This window comes from Salvelinus fontinalis, chromosome 39, assembly GCF_029448725.1.
Source record: "Salvelinus fontinalis isolate EN_2023a chromosome 39, ASM2944872v1, whole genome shotgun sequence".
Lineage (NCBI taxonomy): Eukaryota > Metazoa > Chordata > Actinopteri > Salmoniformes > Salmonidae > Salvelinus > Salvelinus fontinalis.
The window spans coordinates 10,132,588-10,152,709 of NC_074703.1; the positions used below are offsets into that span (position 1 = coordinate 10,132,588).

The following is a 20,122-nucleotide window of genomic DNA, read 5'->3' on the forward strand; positions in this document are numbered from 1 at the left end:
CAGGCTGACCAGGCCAGGGAACTGAAATAATTGAACCCTATCTACATGAAGCACCCCATCCAACTGCCCATCATCATAACAGCCAGATTCCCCAGGCCGGGTACTGTTGAGCAGACTGAAGCCTGTGGCCAGGGAGTGCTTACATCCACGATCCTCTCCTTCCATCCAAAAGAGCCTACCGCCCTCTGCCAAACATGTCATTTCCTTTATGATCACTCCATCACACTTAATGTGGCCACAATTAAAGGGCTCAACTGGATCTTAATAAACCCCAGAGTGATCTTTCTACACCATTATGTCCCATCAGTGAACGCAGATCAGAGTGGGCCAGGGACAGAATACGCACTGGTAATTTAGAAAACAGAGTATTCAGCACATAGCCACAGTGTGAATAATTTAACATTATTGCTGTGGTCAATGTGTTGAGGGTCGTTTTCCCTCTGAGTTTGCTTTTATAGTCTGTTTCAGTACAGCAGTGGAGATCTTGACCCATAGCCCTATAGCTTCATTTCCGCAGGAAGATTTCTACTATGTGAAAAGGGATGATATGTCTTTTAAATTGAGTTAAAGAGAAAATGACTGTGCTGTACCTAAACCAGTTCCCTATTGCGTTCTACTGGCCGCCCCCTTTACATTTCCTTTGCTTCAGGGTGGAAATGGCGTCAACGACAGAACCCGCTACCGTTGGTGTTGTCAACTTATAGGGCCAGACGTAAGTGATCGACATGACAGAGGCAGATGGAAGCGGGTTGCCAATGCGTTCCCTCTGAGAGCGGCCCATGTCAGCAATGAGTAATAGCGTTATTATAGGAATGGAGTCACCATGAGAAGTGTCTGTCATGTGATTAATATGACCCAGAGTATGAGGTGTAATCTGGGAAGAGCTGCGCCACTCCAAGGCTTTCTCTTCCACTCATATACTCATACATAGTCAGGAATGGCTCTGCAATAGCCGGGTTCCATATATGTTTGTGCTATCTTGTCAGCTCCTGTATGGTCATTGCCACGACATGTTGGCAAGCCAGTACAAACCGATCTGGAACCAGGTTAGCTCTGCAATACGTTCACATTACAACATGTAATCGATATCATAATGCTTGATATAGAGAGACTCTTGATATTTGTTTTGCTTTACTGTGTTGGATTATTATTGGTATAAGTGCATTTTTTTATACAGTGAGTGAAACTGAGGGACTGTTTTTTAAGCGGAGCGGAATTGAATGTGTACTGTAGAAAGGATGTCTGCAGCACTGAGGAAATAAGAGATAAGATGTTTTGGTATCAACTACCTTGGCCCTGCCTGGATAATAATGTCACTACACATAGTAGATACTAGGCTACTCATTTAACACTGTACCACCAGAATCACTAGTCCATTATTGCTATCATAAATGGTCATCAACGAGACCTTGTCTTTGATTGATATTTTTTTTACACACAGTACATACTGACAGGGATAACAAAATAAAGTCAATGACTTATTTCCATTGTGGTACGTTTCCTTTTTTTGTTTTTTCTCCACCTTCCGTTAGATTAATATTTCTTACGGCTGATCTATTCGCTTGACTCCGTCATGCTATAGGGAATCTGAGGACATGTTTCACAGGCACCTGTATGGACAGCCATGGGTCACACAGAAGGGAAGCATTGAAACGTGAGGACCCTTTCACCCCTTTACAGCCTCATCAATCAGTCTCAAGGCCACACAGACAGTTAGGCCATTTGTCATTCGCTTTTTCCTTTCTCTCCTTAGCCCTCCTTCAGGAAACACACACACGCACACACACACTGCTTATGGTGGCCTGACACCCCCCCCCCCCCCCCACCTCACACACACACATTCTTTAAGGCTTCCCAGAGATGGCCATCAATCTTAGAGTACATGCTATTGATTAACACTCACAGTGGCCACATAGACAACTACGTATGTACAGTACACTAAGTACATACAGTTGAAGTCAGAAGTTTACATACACTTAAGCAAAATACATTTAAACTCAGTTTTTCAACATTCCTGACATTTAATCAGAATAAAAATTCCCTGTTTAGGTCAGTTAGGATCACCACTTTATTTTAAGAATGTGAAATGTCAGAATAATAGTAGAGAGAGTAAGAGATATAGGACCAATGTGCAGTGTGGTAAGGGTCCATTTTAATATAGAAAACTGAACACTACAAAAATACAAAATAACAAAGTGAAATAACAAACGAAAATCGAAACAGTCCCGTATGGTACAGACACAGGAAACAACCACCCACAAAACACAAAGGAAAACAGGCTACCTAAATATGGCTCCCAATCAGAGACAACGACTGACATCTGCCTCTGATTGAGAACCATACTAGGCCAAACACATAGAAATAGAACAACAGAACAAAACAGAAAAAACAACATAGAATGCCCACCCCAACTCACGCCCTGACCAAACTAAAATAAAGACCCAAAAAAGGAACTAAGGTCAGAACGCGACAGGGTCAAACGTCTCAGGTAGCCTTCCACAAGCTTCCCACAATAAGTTGGGTGAATTTTGGCCCATTCCTGCTGACAAAGCTGGTGTAACTGAGTCAGGTTTGTAGACCTCCTTGCTTGCACACACTTTTTCAGTTCTGCCCACAAATTTTCTATGGGATTGAGGTCAGGGCTTTGTGATGGCCACACCAATACCTTGACTTTGTTGTCCTTAAGCCATTTTGCCACAACTTTGGAAGTATGCTTGGGATCATTGGACATTTCTCCAAAAAGTACGATCTTTGTCCCCATGTGCAGTTGCAAACAGTAGTCTGGCTTTTTATGGCGGTTTTGGAGCAGTGTGTTCCTGAGCGATATGATGGCTGCGCGGTCACATGGTGTTTACACTTGCATACTATTGTTTGTGCAAATTAATGTGGTACCTTCAGGCGTTTGGAAATTGTTCCCAAGGATTAACCAGACTTGTGGAGGTATTGGCTGATTTATTTTGATTTTACCATGATGTCAAGCAAAGAGGCACTGAGTTTGAAGGTAGGCTTTGAAATACATCCACAGGTACACCTCCAATTGACTCAAATGATGTCAATCAAATCAAAGTTATTTATATAGCCCTTCTAACATCAGCTGATCTCAAAGTGCTGTACAGAAACCCAGCCTAAAACCCCAAACAGCAAGCAATGCAGGTGTAGAAGCACTAGGAAAAACTCCCTAGAGAGGCCAAAACCTAGGAAGAAACCTAGAGAAGAAACCAGGCTATGAGGGGTGGCCAGCCCTCTTCTGGCTGTGCTGGGTGGAGATTATAACAGAACATGGCCAAGATGTTCAAATGTTCAGAGATGACCAGCAGGGTCAAATAATAATAATCACAGTAGTTGTCGAAGGTGCAACAGGTCAGCACCTCAGGAGTAAATGTCAGTTGGCTTTTCATAGCCGATCATTTAGGGTATCTCTACCGCTCCTGCTGTCTCTAGAGAGTTGAAAACAGCAGGTCTGGGACACGTAGCACGTCTGATGAACAGGTCAGGGTTCCATAGCCGCAGGCAGAACAGTTGAAACTGGAGTAGCGGCCCGGCCAGGTGGACCGGGGACAGCAAGGAGTCATCATGCCAGGTAGTCCTGAGGCATGGTCCTACGACTCAGGTCCTCCGAGAGAGAGAAAGAAAGAAAGAAAGAGAGAATTAGAGAGAGCATACTTAAATTCACACAGGACACCAGATAAGACAGGAGAAATACTCCAAATATAACAGACTGACCCTAGCCCCTCGACACAAACTACTGCAGCAGAAATACTGGAGGCTGAGACAGGAGGGGTCAGGAGACACTGTGGCCCCATCCGTTGATACCCCCGGACAGGGCCAAACAGGCAGGATATAACCCCACCCACTTTGCCAAAGCACAGCTCCCACACCACTAGAGGGATTATCTCAACCACCAACTTACCATCCTGAGACAAGGCCGAGTATGATGCCATCTATTTTGTGAAGGGCACCAGTCCCTCCCGCAGCAAAGCCCCCCACAACATGATGCTGCCACCCCGGCGCTTCACGGATGTGAGAGTGTTCTTCGGCTTGCAAGCATCCCACTTTTTCCTCCAAACATAACGATGGTCATTATGGCCACACAGTTCTATTTTTGTGTCATCAGACCAGAGGACATTTCTCCAAAAAGTATGATCTTTGTCCCAATGTGCAGTTGCAAACCGTAGTCTGTGATCTTTTGATTTTCCCATGATGTCAAGCAAAGAGGCACTGAGTTTGAAGGTAGCCCTTGAAATACATCCACAGGTACACCTCCAATTGACTCAAATTATGTCAATTAGCCTATCAGAAGCTTCTAAAGCCATGAAATCATTTTCTGGAATTTTCCAAGCTGTTTAAAGACAAAGTCAACTTAGTGTATGTGAACTTCTGACCTACTAGAATTGTGATACAGTAAATGATAAGTGAAATAATCTGTCCGTAAACAATTGTTGGAAAAATTACTTGTGTCATGCACAAAGTAGATGTTCTAACCAATTTGCCAAAACTATAGTTTGTTAACAAGAAATGTGTGAAGTGGTTGAAAAACAAGTTTTAATGACTCCAACCTAAGTGTATGTAAACTTCCGACTTTCGGACAACTAAACAACTATAGGTTTATAACCACAGAGAATGCAGCTACACTTGCTACTTTCCCCCTTTCTCCAGCCCTCTCCCCAAAAGAACACAGTACAGTACACACACAGGCTGAGCCATTCATTTCTGGTTTCCCCTCTGGGCTGTTTGTGAGTCTCTGATTTAAGGTGGGTCTATTTACGACATGCTCATTTTAACTGCACCTTTGCTGATTAGTGATACAGCCATACCGTTGTGTGCTGTGACGGGGCCAGTGATGGATGCTTGTGTGAAGAGTAAAGAAAACCAACTATTGCAGAGATTTGAATCATTAGTGATGGATGTGTGTGTGTGAGAGAGCGAGCGAGAGAGAGTGAGATCTGGGTTGAGGAGTGAAAAGTACAATTTCTGTTCTGAATATGTGACATGGTGCAGAGGGATGACATCATCCCCACCCGCTACAGCTTGCAGAGATGTACATACAGTGGGTGCATTTGTAAATTCAATCTGGAGTGCCAGAGTGCGCTCTGGGCGTTTGTAAATTCAGAGCGTTTCGCTCTCTGGCATTCAGAGTGCACACTGGACGCTCTGGCCAGGGAGTAGGGTTGATCCGAGTGTTATGACCTCACAACGGCAGTCAAGCACCCAAGCTAACTGGCAAATGTTGGCTAACTTGCTAGCAACTTCCAGAAACAAATGAGAGCACCTCACTCTGACCATTTTACACACTCTTGCAGAGCTGGTTAGGCTGTTTTCGTGTTATACAGAGCGTTGGTGACTGTAACTGTGCTGCTGGCAACAATTTAATAACCCTTTTTGTCGACGTTTACGGACGTTTATGAAAGCTCAACACTCGTTGAATTCATCAGTTATTCTGCACTCTGGCACACTCAGATGAGAGTGCTCTGAAATAGGAGTAGATAGCCAGAGTGAATTTACAAACAGATAGCCAGAGTGAATTTATGAACGGACCCAGTATGTACAGTGTACAGTATGTACCATAGAAATAGAATGAATAGAACAGGCATCCCCATTCAAGTCAATGATGGCACAATGGGTGGACTGACGGGTGTAACCACAGGAACAAAGCAGGAAGTGTACCCATCAATCTGTGCTGTGATTTGTTAATTCAAGTCAACTGACATTACAAAAAAATGCATTCCATTGCATGAGCCACATTAGTTAACATCATTTGAATGAACATTCTACATGACCACTGAAATTATTGCATCACAATACCAGGCAGCCATTGCAAGTATACCCATGAGTTTACCAGTCAAATATCCAGGCTTAGAGCTTCCAACTCTGTTCAATTCATTCTATCTACAATCCATGCTTCATCTAGATATGTTCGTGCCACTGAATGAATTTAAAATATTCATGGGAGACTGTTACGGAGGAGTGTAAATGCTTTTCTTAGGCTGGATCATGTTGTTTTTTTTGTATTGTTGTATGTTTTAATTCTGTAATGTATTGATTGTGGCGGCCTTCTTGGGCAGGTCTCCCTTGAAAAAGAGATTCTGGGTCTCAATGGGCTTTTCCTGGTTAAATTAAAAATTAAAAAAGGTATTCTATGGTATAAACAGCTCAAAAGAAACAGCCCATGGGTCCAAAATAGCTTCACGCCAGTAACCATGGTGACGACAGACAGCGCTTCACAGCTTCACAGCATCATAACCACACAGAACAGCGATCCTCTTAACCACTAAAGCGCCACTAAATCACCATAATGCCGACGCAAAACTCTGGGCTGAATTGTTGTATGTCAATAGTAAAGGGTTAACGTCACTAGAACATGGTCATCTCACCTCAGACAGAGATCATATAATTACTGAGTCTTTTCACAAGTATGGTAGCACAGGGGGTAGTGGGCGGGTCATATGGTTTAAGAGTTCATCTGTGTTTTTGTTCGAGCTTCAAAAAAAAAAATGTTGCATGTATCTGTAGGCTAGATAATGACCCGTTTAGTGGTTTTGATTCATTTTCATTGGCTTTCAATTTATATCCCCCTTTTTCTATTCCACTCGGTCAATCAGCATTACTAGAATAAAACTGCTCTCTAAACATCCTGTTACAACTATGATTAAAGTCAACTAAAGATGCGTTACATTACTGTGGAAGTATAGTATTTTCTTCTTAGGTTTAGGTTTGTATCATTTTGGGGCTGTGAGAAACGTAGCCTATTAAACAGGGAGTTAGAGGCTATCCCACTGTCCCTCTGTGGCTTTTGCAGTAGCCAAATACATGTGTTGTGTTCTCCAAGGTCCTGAATTTCTCGTAGCACAATATCCGCATAGCCAGGGCTGCACAATCACCCCCCCCCCCCCTCTCTCTCTCTCTCTCTCTCTCTCTCTCTCTCTCTCTCTCTCTCTCTCTCTCTCTCTCTCATATTTTCAAAACGTGACAATGTGCAATCGGTGTTATTTGGAATTGGTTGGTATCAAGAGTAATCAAGGGTATCAAGGGTATAATGATAATTCATTAGAGGCGTAGGGCGGTAAAACACGCACCGTTTTGTTGAACCAGAGTGGCGCAGCCATCCTGGCTAGCTAGCTAAGTAAACTTGGCGAAATGGGTGGGAGCACGAGAGAGCCTCGGTTCAGCATGGTGTGGGGAGCATTTGGGCAGTAGCGGTGCGTGGGTAAAATCACTGGGGTAGCCAAACCCCCCGCCCCCCCCCCCCCCCCCCAAAAGCATTTTAGAACCTATGTGTTGGGATAATTGCGTTGTTTCCTAAATAACCTGTTCATTCATATGCCGCAAAGCAAATAAATTCAACCACACCTTTGTTTTATCTGTAACAGACAGTTACATAACATGCAGCACGGGCAAGCAAGTTAATGTTTATGACATTTTCGGACAACTAAACAACTATAGGTCTATAACCACAGAGAGTTATCGCAAGATGCAAAGAAAAAGGTAGCTGCCTCCACTATTCCAGCACCATTTCAACTTCAACATTGCAACGTCATCAAATCACTTCTTCTTAGTCTAATACAGTGACAACTACAAGATACCAAAAACGATTTAGTCCAATCAATGTAAGCTAAATATGATGTGGCTGTCCATGGTTCTGATTTCTGTGCGTGAGTGTTTATTCCCTTTGAACGTTCATCAAGTAGAAAACATGTTGACTCACCCTACTTGTAGAGAAACGACAATGTCATCCTCCTCTCTTTCATATTGACTAAACGTCAATCTCTCTGTCATACAGTGCAGCTTTTATTATTTGTTGTCCTAGGCTACCTGGCTAAAATGCTTGTTCCCTAGCCTAACTTTAATTCATAGGTAACTTTAGCTAGTTAACATTAGCCTTCTACATCTAGCTACATATTGAACTTCCATCCTCTCAGGCCAGGGGGCACAACAATGTATGAATTAATGGTTGGATCAGAATCGCCATTATAATCATTGGTCAGTACGGAGAATGAAGTAAAACTACAAGTCTAAATCCCTATCTCCACTCGTGGCTAATTTAGGAAAGGGACAATTGTAGCTACCTAGCTAGCCACCAGAGAACAACAACACCACGAGTTGCAACAATTCAAGTTGTTTCTGGCAATGATGTATGCTCTTAATTGGATTTGACAGGACTTTTGGTGCGCCAGGACCATTCACAGTTGAGCTCGCTCAGTTTAGCTCAACGCTGATTGGCAAATTTGTTTATACTTTTTTTTTATCAAACGCTCGCTGGCTTTCCATGCATTCCATGCTACAGGCGGCAACAATGTCATACCCGAACGTACCAGACGGCATCAGAAATATGGCCTACGCGTAGAGAGACAGAGTGGCGCTGTTTCGCTCCCTCGTATGCTTTCTCCTGTGAGATACTTTCAGCCTCTTGCAAATTGAAGGAACATTATGAAACACAGAGACGAAAGACACATTTTGTTTATTTTTTATTTTTATTTTTGTCCATTTTTGGGGGGAAGCCTGGCTTCCCTTGTCATCCATGAATACACGCCACTGCATTTGGAAATCAAAGACCCTATTACCAACAGACCCAAATCCCCAGCACGACAGAAATTGGGAAATGAATGAACAATGCCATGTCAGTATCACCAAGTAATTTAAGTGTGCGTGCGCTGCATCAGGGTTGGCAATAAATCCAGTTATTTCACTATCGGGATTTAGGCCAAGCCTGTGTGCCCATTTTATTATACAAGTGCCAGCATGATTCAAAACTTGTGATGCATGGCACGCGATATCACCCGCTGCGTGCCCTCCTTTGGCCCAATGATATCCACGTTTCCCTTTGAACGTGAGGGCCGCCCGTGGTCTCTGTGATGCGGAATATACATGTCGATGTCGAAGAATAATATGCATCCCAGGGTTGAAACACTGTAAGGATTCACCATAACTAATTTGTGTCAATTACTTCAACACATATAGTAATTAAAGATTACTATGGAGTGGCCTGCCTGGGCTTCTAGTGCCCCAGCTGACTAAATAGATGTTTTTATTGTCACATACATCATGTGTTGTTTTAGAGGGTCAGCCATAGTAGTACTGCACCCCTGGAGCAAAGTATGGTTAAGTGCCTTGCTCAAGGGCACATCGCTTGGCTACCTGCCACCCTACAGCTTCTCCTCGGGGGGTTGAGTGTCTTCTCCAGGGATGAGTGCTGTCGGGTGGGGGTCAATGCTCACTGCGCTAGACAATGACATGTATCCATCATGTTAATGACGTCTATAAAGTCTCCGTGGACATCTGCTGAGTGCTGAGGGGGAGAACATATACCCCGACTGCGGTGCGCTCCACTCCGCCCTCCGCTCCTTGGGGCTCCCCTCTCCCCTGAAAACTGTCTCCATCTAGCGGTGCTCCGGTTGAGCATCAGTGACAGTGCCCAGAGACAAGGAGGTTGGAATGACGGCCTGTGTATTAGCAACCACCTGCAAATACACTTTCAGTCAAATCTCCTTTTATGCACAACGTATTGCAGGCTAGTGCTTTGATGCGATACTACTCTGTCAGGACGGTGTGGGACAGAGTCCGTTTCAGAAAGATATTTGGTTAATGCTGACACGGGCGTGCATAACGGGGTATCCGCAAGGCATCAAGGAGGAGGGCTTCATTTGATTACACAGAAGTGAAATAATGCCCGGAGCACTTCACACGCCCCCAACGAACTGGGGAGAGGAACTTGGGTTTTCGGCGCAGCTGCACAGCAGTGAGAGTGGCGGAGAGGAGAGTCAGCCGAGCCAACAACTTCCATAATTGTTGCTCTCCTTCAACGATTCCGCAAATTCGGTTATTGACCCCCCCCCCCCCCCCCTTCTCTCTCTAGTGGTTATTATATAATTATTCAACGGTTGCCTCCGCTGGTGACATTTTGAGCTGGAGCCGCAGCTTGTGTTATGCTGGTAGCACACTTGTGCATTTGTGTGTGTCTGTGGTGAGCGCGTGTGTGTTAGTGTGTGTGTGTGTGATTTTATGTCCTTTCGCGCTTCAGCTGCGAACACAGAGCACAGTTATCGGTGTGGACTCGGCCCATACAGTCATTGGTCTCCGAAGAGGATCACAGTTGCGCTTTTCTTGAAAAGCTCGAGCTCTAGGAGTGATAAAGAAGCGGGAGGCGCGAGCTGAGCTTCCGGGTGTTGTTTGGCTAGAGAAAGCGCTCGATAATGTCCTTGTATGACTGGAGCCAAGTCTTTTCCCGTGTTTGGAGCACGGAATTACTCCCGTTTTGAACTTGTTGCTGGATCGTTTCCACCCTTTTGCCAAGGGGAGAATTTTCTGGATACTTTTGTGTGCAGAGAGGATTGTTTTATATTAGAAAGAGAACGGAAAGCATTATTTTTCAAACCAGTCACTTTTACGCAGAGGTGAGAAGGCTACATTACTCGTTTGTTGTATGCGCTTTCAATTTCCAGACTATTGCCGTTGAATCATGTATGTTCTACTGCTAAATATTGGTTCAGTGACTACTCGTTCTCACGCTTTACATTCACTATCGACGACAGTAGGGCTATACATGGGACATGTCTATGCAATGCATTTAGATGTTATTATTTATTGAGTTTCAGAAGGAAACCGAATGAACAGCATGTGGACGATATATTCATGTCAGCCATGCATGATATGTTACAGTGTAGCCTATGAGTAGGCTAATGCTTGGGTTGTTTTCCTGCCTCTCCAGATGTCTTCTCGCCGCGCTGTGGTTTTGTGATCACCCACCAGAGCGTCGAGAGCTCTTCACCGGGACCGGGTCTCACACAGTGGGTCACCATGGCAGCGGGAGTGGCGGCGTGGTTACCCTTCGCCCGGGCGGCTGCTATAGGATGGATGCCGGTAGCCAGTGCGCCCATGCCGACGCCCCCACCGGACAACCGGCGAAAGCAGGACGGGCTCATCTTGCTCAATGTCAGCGGACAGAAGTTCCAGACGTGGCGGAATACATTGGAGCGGTACCCGGACACTTTACTGGGCAGCACAGAGCGGGAATTTTTCTTCCACGAGGAGACAAACGAATACTTTTTCGACCGTGACCCGGATATTTTCAGACACATTCTGAACTTCTACCGTACCGGGAAGCTGCACTACCCGCGCCAGGAGTGCATCTCGGCCTACGACGAGGAGCTGGCCTTCTTTGGGATCATACCGGAGATCATAGGGGACTGTTGCTATGAAGAGTACAAGGACCGGCGACGGGAGAACCAGGAAAGGATCCAGGATGACGAGGACAGCGAGAACCAGAACGATATGGTCCCGCCCGATATGACATTCCGAGAAACCATGTGGCGGGCCTTCGAGAACCCCCACACGAGCACCATGGCCCTGGTGTTTTATTATGTCACCGGCTTCTTCATTGCCGTTTCCGTGATGGCCAACGTGGTAGAGACGGTCCCGTGCGGGACTTTGCCAAATCGGGTCAAACAGGTGTCCTGCGGGGAGCGGTACGCCTTGGCATTTTTCTGTCTGGATACGGCCTGTGTCATGATCTTCACCGTGGAGTACCTGCTGCGTCTAATGGCGGCGCCCAGCCGCTGGAACTTCATCAAGAGCGTGATGAGCGTCATCGATGTGGTGGCCATAATGCCCTACTACATCGGCCTGGTCATGACGGACAACGAGGACGTCAGCGGGGCCTTCGTCACCCTGAGGGTCTTCCGCGTTTTCAGGATTTTCAAATTCTCCCGCCACTCTGCGGGGCTGCGCATCCTGGGCTACACGCTGAAGAGCTGCGCCTCGGAGCTGGGCTTCCTGCTCTTCTCCCTCACCATGGCAATCATCATCTTCGCCACTGTCATGTTCTACGCCGAGAAGGGCTCCTCAGCCAGCAAGTTCACCAGTATCCCAGCAGCCTTCTGGTACACCATCGTCACCATGACAACTCTGGGGTAGGTGCTGATCCAGCTTACCATACAGTGCAGATGTGTGATCACATGCTCAGAAGGTATGTTGTCGTGTCAACCCTAAATCAGCAGCATTGGTCTGCTGTTGATCTCTCCTTTGAGTGTGTTCTCTCTACACGGCTGCAGTGTGAATGGAAGGTTGGGTAAATGGCTCAGAGGCCTGCCTAAATCCTCCATTTACATGAAACACCTTCACGTGAACGGTTTAGGGCATTCACAATAACATTCACATTCAAAGACCTCAGAGGCATTTACCTTATTCACAGGCCAAGCTGTAGGCATATGATGTCATCATATCATAACCACTGCAGCAGTTCTCATCATTAAGATTCACACCTCTTCAACACAGTCAAATGAAGAGAGCTATACATAGAAAACATGGGAGGAGATCAATGACAAGATTTAAATCAGAATATACTGCAATAGATTTCTCTCACACAGCCCATCTCTCTAGCCATACTCAGTTTGAAAAGTGGCAACAGCTGCAGAGCTGCAGTCTAATCTGTGCAAGAGGCATCTATTGCTGTTGATGTGTACACCCATTCATTAAAATGAGTCCTGGGGCTACTGTTCATTGATGCCTTTGCCGGTTTCTCCCACCTGCGCTGTGCAGTAGTAGTCTATTGTGCGCTCTCCATGGTGTTGAAAAGAGAGTGGCGCGCTGTGGGGAAACAGAACCGCAAGCATAGCAGTTGCACTGGGCTCTCCGTGGTGCTGAAGCGGAGCGTCAAGCATGGCAGTGCAGTACAGTGCGCTCTCCATGGTGCTGAAACGAAGCGCTGCGGCTCTCTTCAGCATTGCGTGCTCTAGCATTGCCGTTACTTTCCCTGCCAACAGTTCACGGGTGTGATTCAGCCTCTAAAGTGGTAATCAAATGGAGCGCTAAAACCCACGTCTGACGCTTTGATCACAGCGCCGTTGAAGTCCATTCGGCTCATGAACACAAACGTGGAGTGGCAGCGTCATAGTTAACATGATGGATTTCACAAGGCTCAATTACTCATAGGTCAAGAGCTGGTATTTCTCTATTTGATTGGTTTGTTTTGTTCATTATTGAGCCTATTGCCTGACAGTGTGTCTATATGTGTCTCCCATTGAATTTGATTGGAAGGCCTGTCGTGCTCTGATTACTTTATTCTGTAATTGCATGTGTAGAAGGGGAGAGATGGAGAGAAAATAGTGGCTAAGAGAAAGAGGTAGAGGAATAGATTGCCACACCTCATTGTGTGTAATTTGTGTAGTAGCATGTCCCCACTGTCTGATTGGATGATATCAATAACAAAATGCAATTACTGGTTCACACTCACCACTGAGCTAATGGCTGACGCAGTAGGAGTGGCACGTTCTTTCTGTGAGTGTTTGTGTGTCTTGGCCTTTCTGTTAATGAGATAGGCCTAAGACAAAGAAACTCAATGAAGAAAAGCAACCTCCTCTCACACACAGACACAGGAACCTCACTGATACACAGCCAAGCTCTCATCCATAACCAGAAACCATTCTGTTGGCTCATAATCGAAGCCTCACCTCTTTGTTTTGCCGATGTGTCAATCAGCTGGTCACTGTGTGTGGTGTGTTTCTGGCTGCAGTGCCAGTGTGTGTGTCTGTGCGCGGGTGCGGGCGATGGCAGTACCTGAGGCCAGTCTGTGTTTACTGTGCCCACGGCTTGACAGGTGGTGACTACACAGCTGCATCAGCCTTTGTTTGAGAGTACGAACACACAGTCATCTGTTTCTATTCTATTGCATCGGTCCAGTGCCTTACACAAAGCCATTGGATGAATCGAGTGTATGATAAAATGCCCTGGACCGTATTATCTCAAATAAATACATGTCCAGTACTCATGTCTGTAAAAATCCCTACAATTCTCTCAAATGTGTGTGTCTGTGTGTGTGTGTGTGTGTGCGTGTGTGTGCTCGTACATGCGTGCAAGGAGTGTTTTGGTAGATTGAGCAAGGACATAGCTCTTAAGCGGACGTAGGCTATCGTTCTTTAATGTCTCATTACCTTGCCAGGGGACCAGAGACATGGATGGATCTGTGGCTGGGAACTGCAGGGAGCAGGCGAGGGGAGGGAGGTGTGCTCAGTGAAGCAGGCAAAAGAGAGAGAAGGAGGGAGGGAAAGAGATATAGAAAAAGAGAAGGAAAAGGTCATAGGGACATTTGGAAAAAGGGCAGAGAGAGGGAGTGAGATAAAGGTGGCAAGACAGAGAGAGAGAGACAGAGAGAAAGAAAGAGAGAGACAGAGAGACACAGAGAGAGAGAGAGATAAGAAGTCATAGCAGAGAGCAGTATGAGTTTTCTCTCACTGCTGTGTCTTTTATGAGCACACTGCAGTACTCCACGTTGCTCAATGCACCCATATACTTTAGCAATATCACCGGCTGCACCAAATTCACCATTATAAACTTGGTGGTTCGAGCCATGGTATATCAGACTGTATACCACGGGCCATGACAAAACATTTATTTGTACTGTTCTCATTACGCTGTTAACCAGTTTATAATAGCAATAAGGCACCTCGGGGGTTTGTGGTACATGGCCAATATACCACGGCTAAGGGTTGTGTCCAGGCACTTTGTGTTGCGTCGTGTGTAAGAACAGCCCTTTCCCGTGGTATATTGTCCATATACCACATCCCCTCAGGCCTTATTGCTTAAGTATACCTCAACCTCTTACTGTTGCTAGCTCTCTCAAATCCCCTGCCTGTCTCTGACCTGCAGTATCACGCTGTATAAGGTCTGGCTCTTGTGGTGCAGTTGCCCAGGGGTTCATATTGCACTGTGTACACTGCGTGTCCATGCAGACTTCCGTGGTTTGGCTATCCCCGGGAAGAGAGGCAGTGTGTGTGTGTGTGTGTGTGTGTGTGTGTGTGTGTGTGTGTGTGTGTGTGTGTGTGTGTGTGTGTGTGTGTGTGTGTGTGTGTGTGTGTGTGTGTGTGGTGTGTGTGTGTGTGTGTGTGTGTGTGTGTCTGTCTGTCTTTGCCTTTGTTTGTGTGTATCAGTGATTGGGAGGTGAACAACTTTAATGAATCATTAATCAAATGTTCATAGATGACCAGCAAGGTCAAATAATAACCACAGTTGTTATAGAATGTGTAACACTTGAATAACTCGAACCAGTGTCACAGCTTAACCCCCTTGTCCTGCTTCTGGCCCCGTGGCCCCTCACGGTCCCACTAATTGACTCGTTTGTGGATTTAGTGAAAGTGTCCAGGGCCAATTAAATCACTGCCATTCTAATTGGCTTATTCACTGTCAAACGGCATCCATTACTGAAGCAGCTGTCACTACTGGAGATGCTGAGGAGAGAATGAGTGAAGGAGAGAGGGAGACACACTAATAGACTGACAGAGGAGAGAGGAAGAGTGAAAGATGGGCAATGACAGAGGGAGAGAGGCAAGTCAGCATACTCACTAAATGAGACACCTTTTTCCATTAATCAAGGGCTCAATGTGGACCCTCTGATATGTGCAGTTGACTGAATGAGATGCCTAGCCCCATGAGGATTTGCAGCTTCAATGGACAACCATTTGTTGCTTGCCAAAGGTGTTGCACACATGGTATAGGTTGCCTATGCATGATGTTACTCAAGGCCTGTCACGTTCCTGACCTTATTTTCCTTTGTTTAGCGTTGTTTAGTTGGCCAGGACGTGAGCTGGGTGGGCAGTCTATGTTATTTGTTTCTTGTTTAGGTTCATTGTTAATTAGCCTTATATGGTTCTCAATCAGGGGCAGGTGTTTGACGTTTCCTCTGATTAAGAACCATATTAAGGTAGGCTGTTCACACCTTTTGTTTGTGGGTGATTGTCTTCCGTGTCAGTGTTTGTACCACACGGGACTGTTTCGTTTGTTTAGTCTGTTCCTGTTCGTGCGTTCTTCGTGTTATGTAAGTTCTCATGTTCAGGTCGGTCTACGTCGTTTTTGTTATTTTGTAATTTATCAAGTGTGCTTCGTGTTCAACTTGTTTAAATAAATTCATTATGTATTCCACAAAAGCTGCGTTTTGGTCCGATCCCGGCTCCTCCTCAGACGAGGAGGAGAACAATCATTACAAGGCCATAGACTCATTCTAATAGGAGGCCATATAAAATTTGATTTGTCTCTAGGGTCTAGTCAGGATTATAGCTCCTAGGAACTCAGTAGTCACATGGGGATGGTCAAGGGTTAGAGGTCAAGTCTGTTGTGTTCACAAAAGGGTTACAGACATGATCAGGACTCTCATTACTATGTCAGGAGCCTGGTAGGGACCCTGCCTCAGGTTTCATCCCGTACTGAGCCTAGATCTGTATGTCTCGAGCCCAATATGGAGCCGGACTCAGGTTGCACTCATTACTGGCTGACTTTGGATCAGTATATGCTGCCTGGGAGGAGACATGCAATAACAGCCTGGTATTATTCACAAACTGGTGTGGTCACCTGGATAAACAGGGCTTAAAGGGTTAAAGGGAAACTGCAAAATTGTTCATCTTCATATTCATCATCTCATCTCGCACCACCCCAACATCAACATATGTGAAAATGGAGCGTTTAAGTTTTGTCGTAAAAAAAGATAGAGGAAGACAAGTCTTTTCAATCACATCATGTATGTTATTTGTGTGATTTTGACCAATTATGAGTAGGCTTTACTTGTAACGTCTGCTTCCAACTCACACCCTCAACCCCCTAGATCCCCTGAGCGCAACTCACTCTCCAGATCCCAATCACCTGAATGCTAATCACCTGTTCACACACCTGTATGTCATTATCACACACTATTTAGTTCAGTTCTTTGCACCCCATCACTGTGAGGTATTGTGTGTTTTGTGACACACGTCTTTCGGAGCTCTGTTTTTCCCGTGATTTACTCCTCCCGTGCACGATAGTTTTTGGCTGCCTCACTATCGACGCTTTTTGCATATTCCCTGCCTATTCCCTACGACCGGTTGACTCTAGTGACATTTCCTTTTAATATAGGGCTGGTTGACTCTAGTGACATTTCCCTTTAATATAGGGCTGGTTGACTCTAGTGACATTTCCCTTTAATATAGGGCTGGTTGACTCTAGTGACATTTCCCTTTAATATAGGGCTGGTTGACTCTAGTGACATTTCCCTTTAAATAGGGCTGGTTGACTCGAGTGACATTTCCCTTTAATATAGGGCTGGTTGACTCTAGTGACATTTCCCTTTAATATAGGGCTGGTTGACTCTAGTGACATTTCCCTTTAATATAGGGCTGGTTGACTCTAGTGACATTTCCCTTTAATATAGGGCTGGTTGACTCTAATGACATTTCCCTTTAATAAAGGGCTGGTTGACTTGAGACCTGGAGGGCTTCAGTGTCTGCTGGTTTCCATGAAAGTTGTCTCTGAACGGCTGGTTGGTTGGTGACTGGTTTAGACCTGGGAAACAAGGTTACTGAGGTTACTAGATTGAGAAAACAAACCAGCAGACGGTAAACAAAGATTTCCGATCAACCCATGCTAGATGTTGTCGGGGATGTGCGCCTGTTTCACCTAAGAAATCAGATGAGTCAACTAGATGAGCGTGTCGAAAAAATCAGTCAGAAATGGTCAGATTCTATCAAAGTCACGTGACGGAGTAGATGCCCAATTATGTCGCAGACGGTGGCCCAAATGTGCAGTTCTGCTCATCACGCGCGACACGCTCCTGCCATGTGACCAACCATGTCACAGCATGGGACTATGACAAGAGAGGCTGAACGATGACAGGAGAGGCGACCGTTCAGTTGACCACATACCCGAACGGAGTGGACTGCAATTGGAAGATGAGGATGATTTACTTTTGACTATTTTTGCGATGACATAATTATGGTAATGCTCTGTGGTAATGCTGGGACTAATGTCCCTGTGTCATGTGGAATCATACTCTCATTCCTTTATGATGAGAGAAGTAGGGAACACGCACAGACATCTTTCTTACTCTATCCATATCATTGATACATGTTATATCACATATCATATTATATTACATATTATATTATATATCAATATATGGAGGGTTCCCGGAGTGAGGGGTATTACAATTAGATTCTTCCCTACTTTGTTGTTCCACCTGTTTGTTTAAATAAAGTTTTAAGGATTTGAAATTGGATTCCAGCGCAGCATGTGCTCAGACATGTATCGATTTAAAGAACTGCAATGACTTTTGGGAAGGGGGGATTTTTTTCCTTTGGTTTATGAAGACTGTTTGAGCTGCTGTTATGTGTATGTGTTTAATGATCTGTCCATTCATCTAATAATGATTTCTACAGTACAACAACGGAATAGAATTTGATCTGATAATGACTGCTTCATCCTTCCTAAAGGGGTTTTTGAAATATGAATGAGTCACAATATTACATTTTTTACCATTTTCTAATTTAAACAATCGTTATTAGTGCATGTGTGCATACATTTGTGGTGTGTGTACTGTGTGTGTACTGTGCGCCAGTCATGTTTATGTCATTGTGTCTGTATTCTTGCGTGTGTGTGTGTGTGTGTGAAGTAGAGATGTTCTGCTGCGGAGCAGTGTGCACAGTATGTATGTCAACAAGCATAACTGCTTGACTTCTTGTAACTACCTGACATGTCCTGGCATAGTCCCCTGTCTATACAGGTGATACAGTCCACCTACCTACTACAGTGGAACACACACTGACCCTCATCTCTGGGTGAACAGAACTCTGGAGCTGAACATGTTTATTCATCAATGCATCTCTCTCTTCATCCCTCTTTCTGTATTTCTCTCCCCCTCTCTCTTTCTCTCTGTCTCTCCACCCTCCCTTTCCTGTCTCTCTCTCTCCCTCTTTTTCCTCTCTTCCTCTCCCCCCCTCTCTAATAATCCCTTTGTCTCCATCTCTCCTCAATGCTGCTCACCCCCCCCCCCCCCCTCTCTCCATGTCCGCATCAGAAGGTTTTTAATATCCAGGAAGAGCGCGTGAATTAATTAACAGATCAAATCATACAGTACACTCAGATGTCAGGCACCAGTTACAGCGCGGCGGGCGGCAGAGAGGAACAGAGAGCTGAAGCAGATTTCAGGTGAGCAGGCCAACTGGGTTTAAAGGTGGTTGTGTTGTTACCACTGTCTTCTCTGATAGGCTGGTGTTCGACATTCAGGGCCAGACAATAAAAATGCTAACATTACTTTTTGGTCTTCATTTAAGGTCAGGGTTAGGCATAAGGCTAGGAGTGTGGTTAAGGTTAGGGTTAAGGTTAGGGTTAGAAATTGTAGAAATCGCTGGGTTTTAGCCACAATTATGACTTTGTGGCGGTGTTAGTGATGACGATTATGTACAGAGGTGCAGTCCAACGAGGCAATTTCAGAGCCCAGCAGGAACGCAAATCAATCATAGACAAGTGAGTGCTGTCTCTGATTCATATTTGAAATTGAGATAGCAGCTACAATCGGTGTTAAAGGCATCGATTTCCTCTCATACGAGCCACGCGGGTTGCAAATCACACCCATACAACAGCTTTAAAAGTGTTTAATGTTCACTGAACATTGAGGTTTTGCACTCAGATGAGTAGTATGCAAACAGAAAACCTGGTCATCATCAAGGACCCCACACACCCCAGCCAGGAGCTGTTCTCTCCCTTACCGTCACGCAGACACTACCGAAGCATGAGCCGATACCAACAGGCTCAGAGAGTTTCTATCTACAAGCCATCAGACTGCTGAACACTTCTCTAATTCTCCGCACCTTAGCACACATCACAACTGCTGCTATTATTCTGCTCAATTTATACACTTTCCCCCCACCCCCCCTTCTCCAATGCACGTGTAGGTATTGGACTATAAATTATTCTACTGACATTTACTTTATGTTCGTATTATTATTTGCTACTGTTTCTTATTGTTGTTGCGTTGTCGAGAAGGAACCTGCAAGAAAGCATTTCATTGGACGATGTATACCATGTGTATCCCGTACATACAACTAATAAAACTTGAAACTTGGTGTTCTTTTGTTAACGTTTGGGGTGTCTTGCTCTGTGTCGTCCATCTCTCTACCCCTCCATCCCGCTCTCTCTTCTTTCTCTCTGTCTCTGGGTAGCTTATATATGCTTTTAACGGTGGATTAGGATGGGCCAAATTTAATTAATTTGTTATGCCTCATGGGTTAGGATCTAGCACACACACACACACACACACACACACACACACACACACACACACACACACACACACACACACACACACACACACACACACACACACACACACACA

The 20,122-nt window shown here is 45.1% G+C and overlaps 1 protein-coding gene across 2 annotated transcripts in view; it reads left to right on the forward strand.

Moving 5' to 3' along the window:
- Positions 1-9,842: 9,842 nt before the first annotated feature.
- The window catches only part of LOC129838233 (potassium voltage-gated channel subfamily D member 2-like), a 200,380-nt gene continuing 190,100 nt past the window's right edge, over positions 9,843-20,122 (forward strand). For both annotated transcript variants that reach the window (XR_008756839.1, XM_055905034.1), the window contains exons 1-2: positions 9,843-10,388; positions 10,703-11,903. Coding sequence is in view for 1 of the 2 variants with exons in the window: in XM_055905034.1 (XP_055761009.1) it covers positions 10,792-11,903 (1,112 nt within the window). In the remaining variant the exon portion in view is untranslated. The remainder of the gene's footprint in view (positions 10,389-10,702; positions 11,904-20,122) is intronic.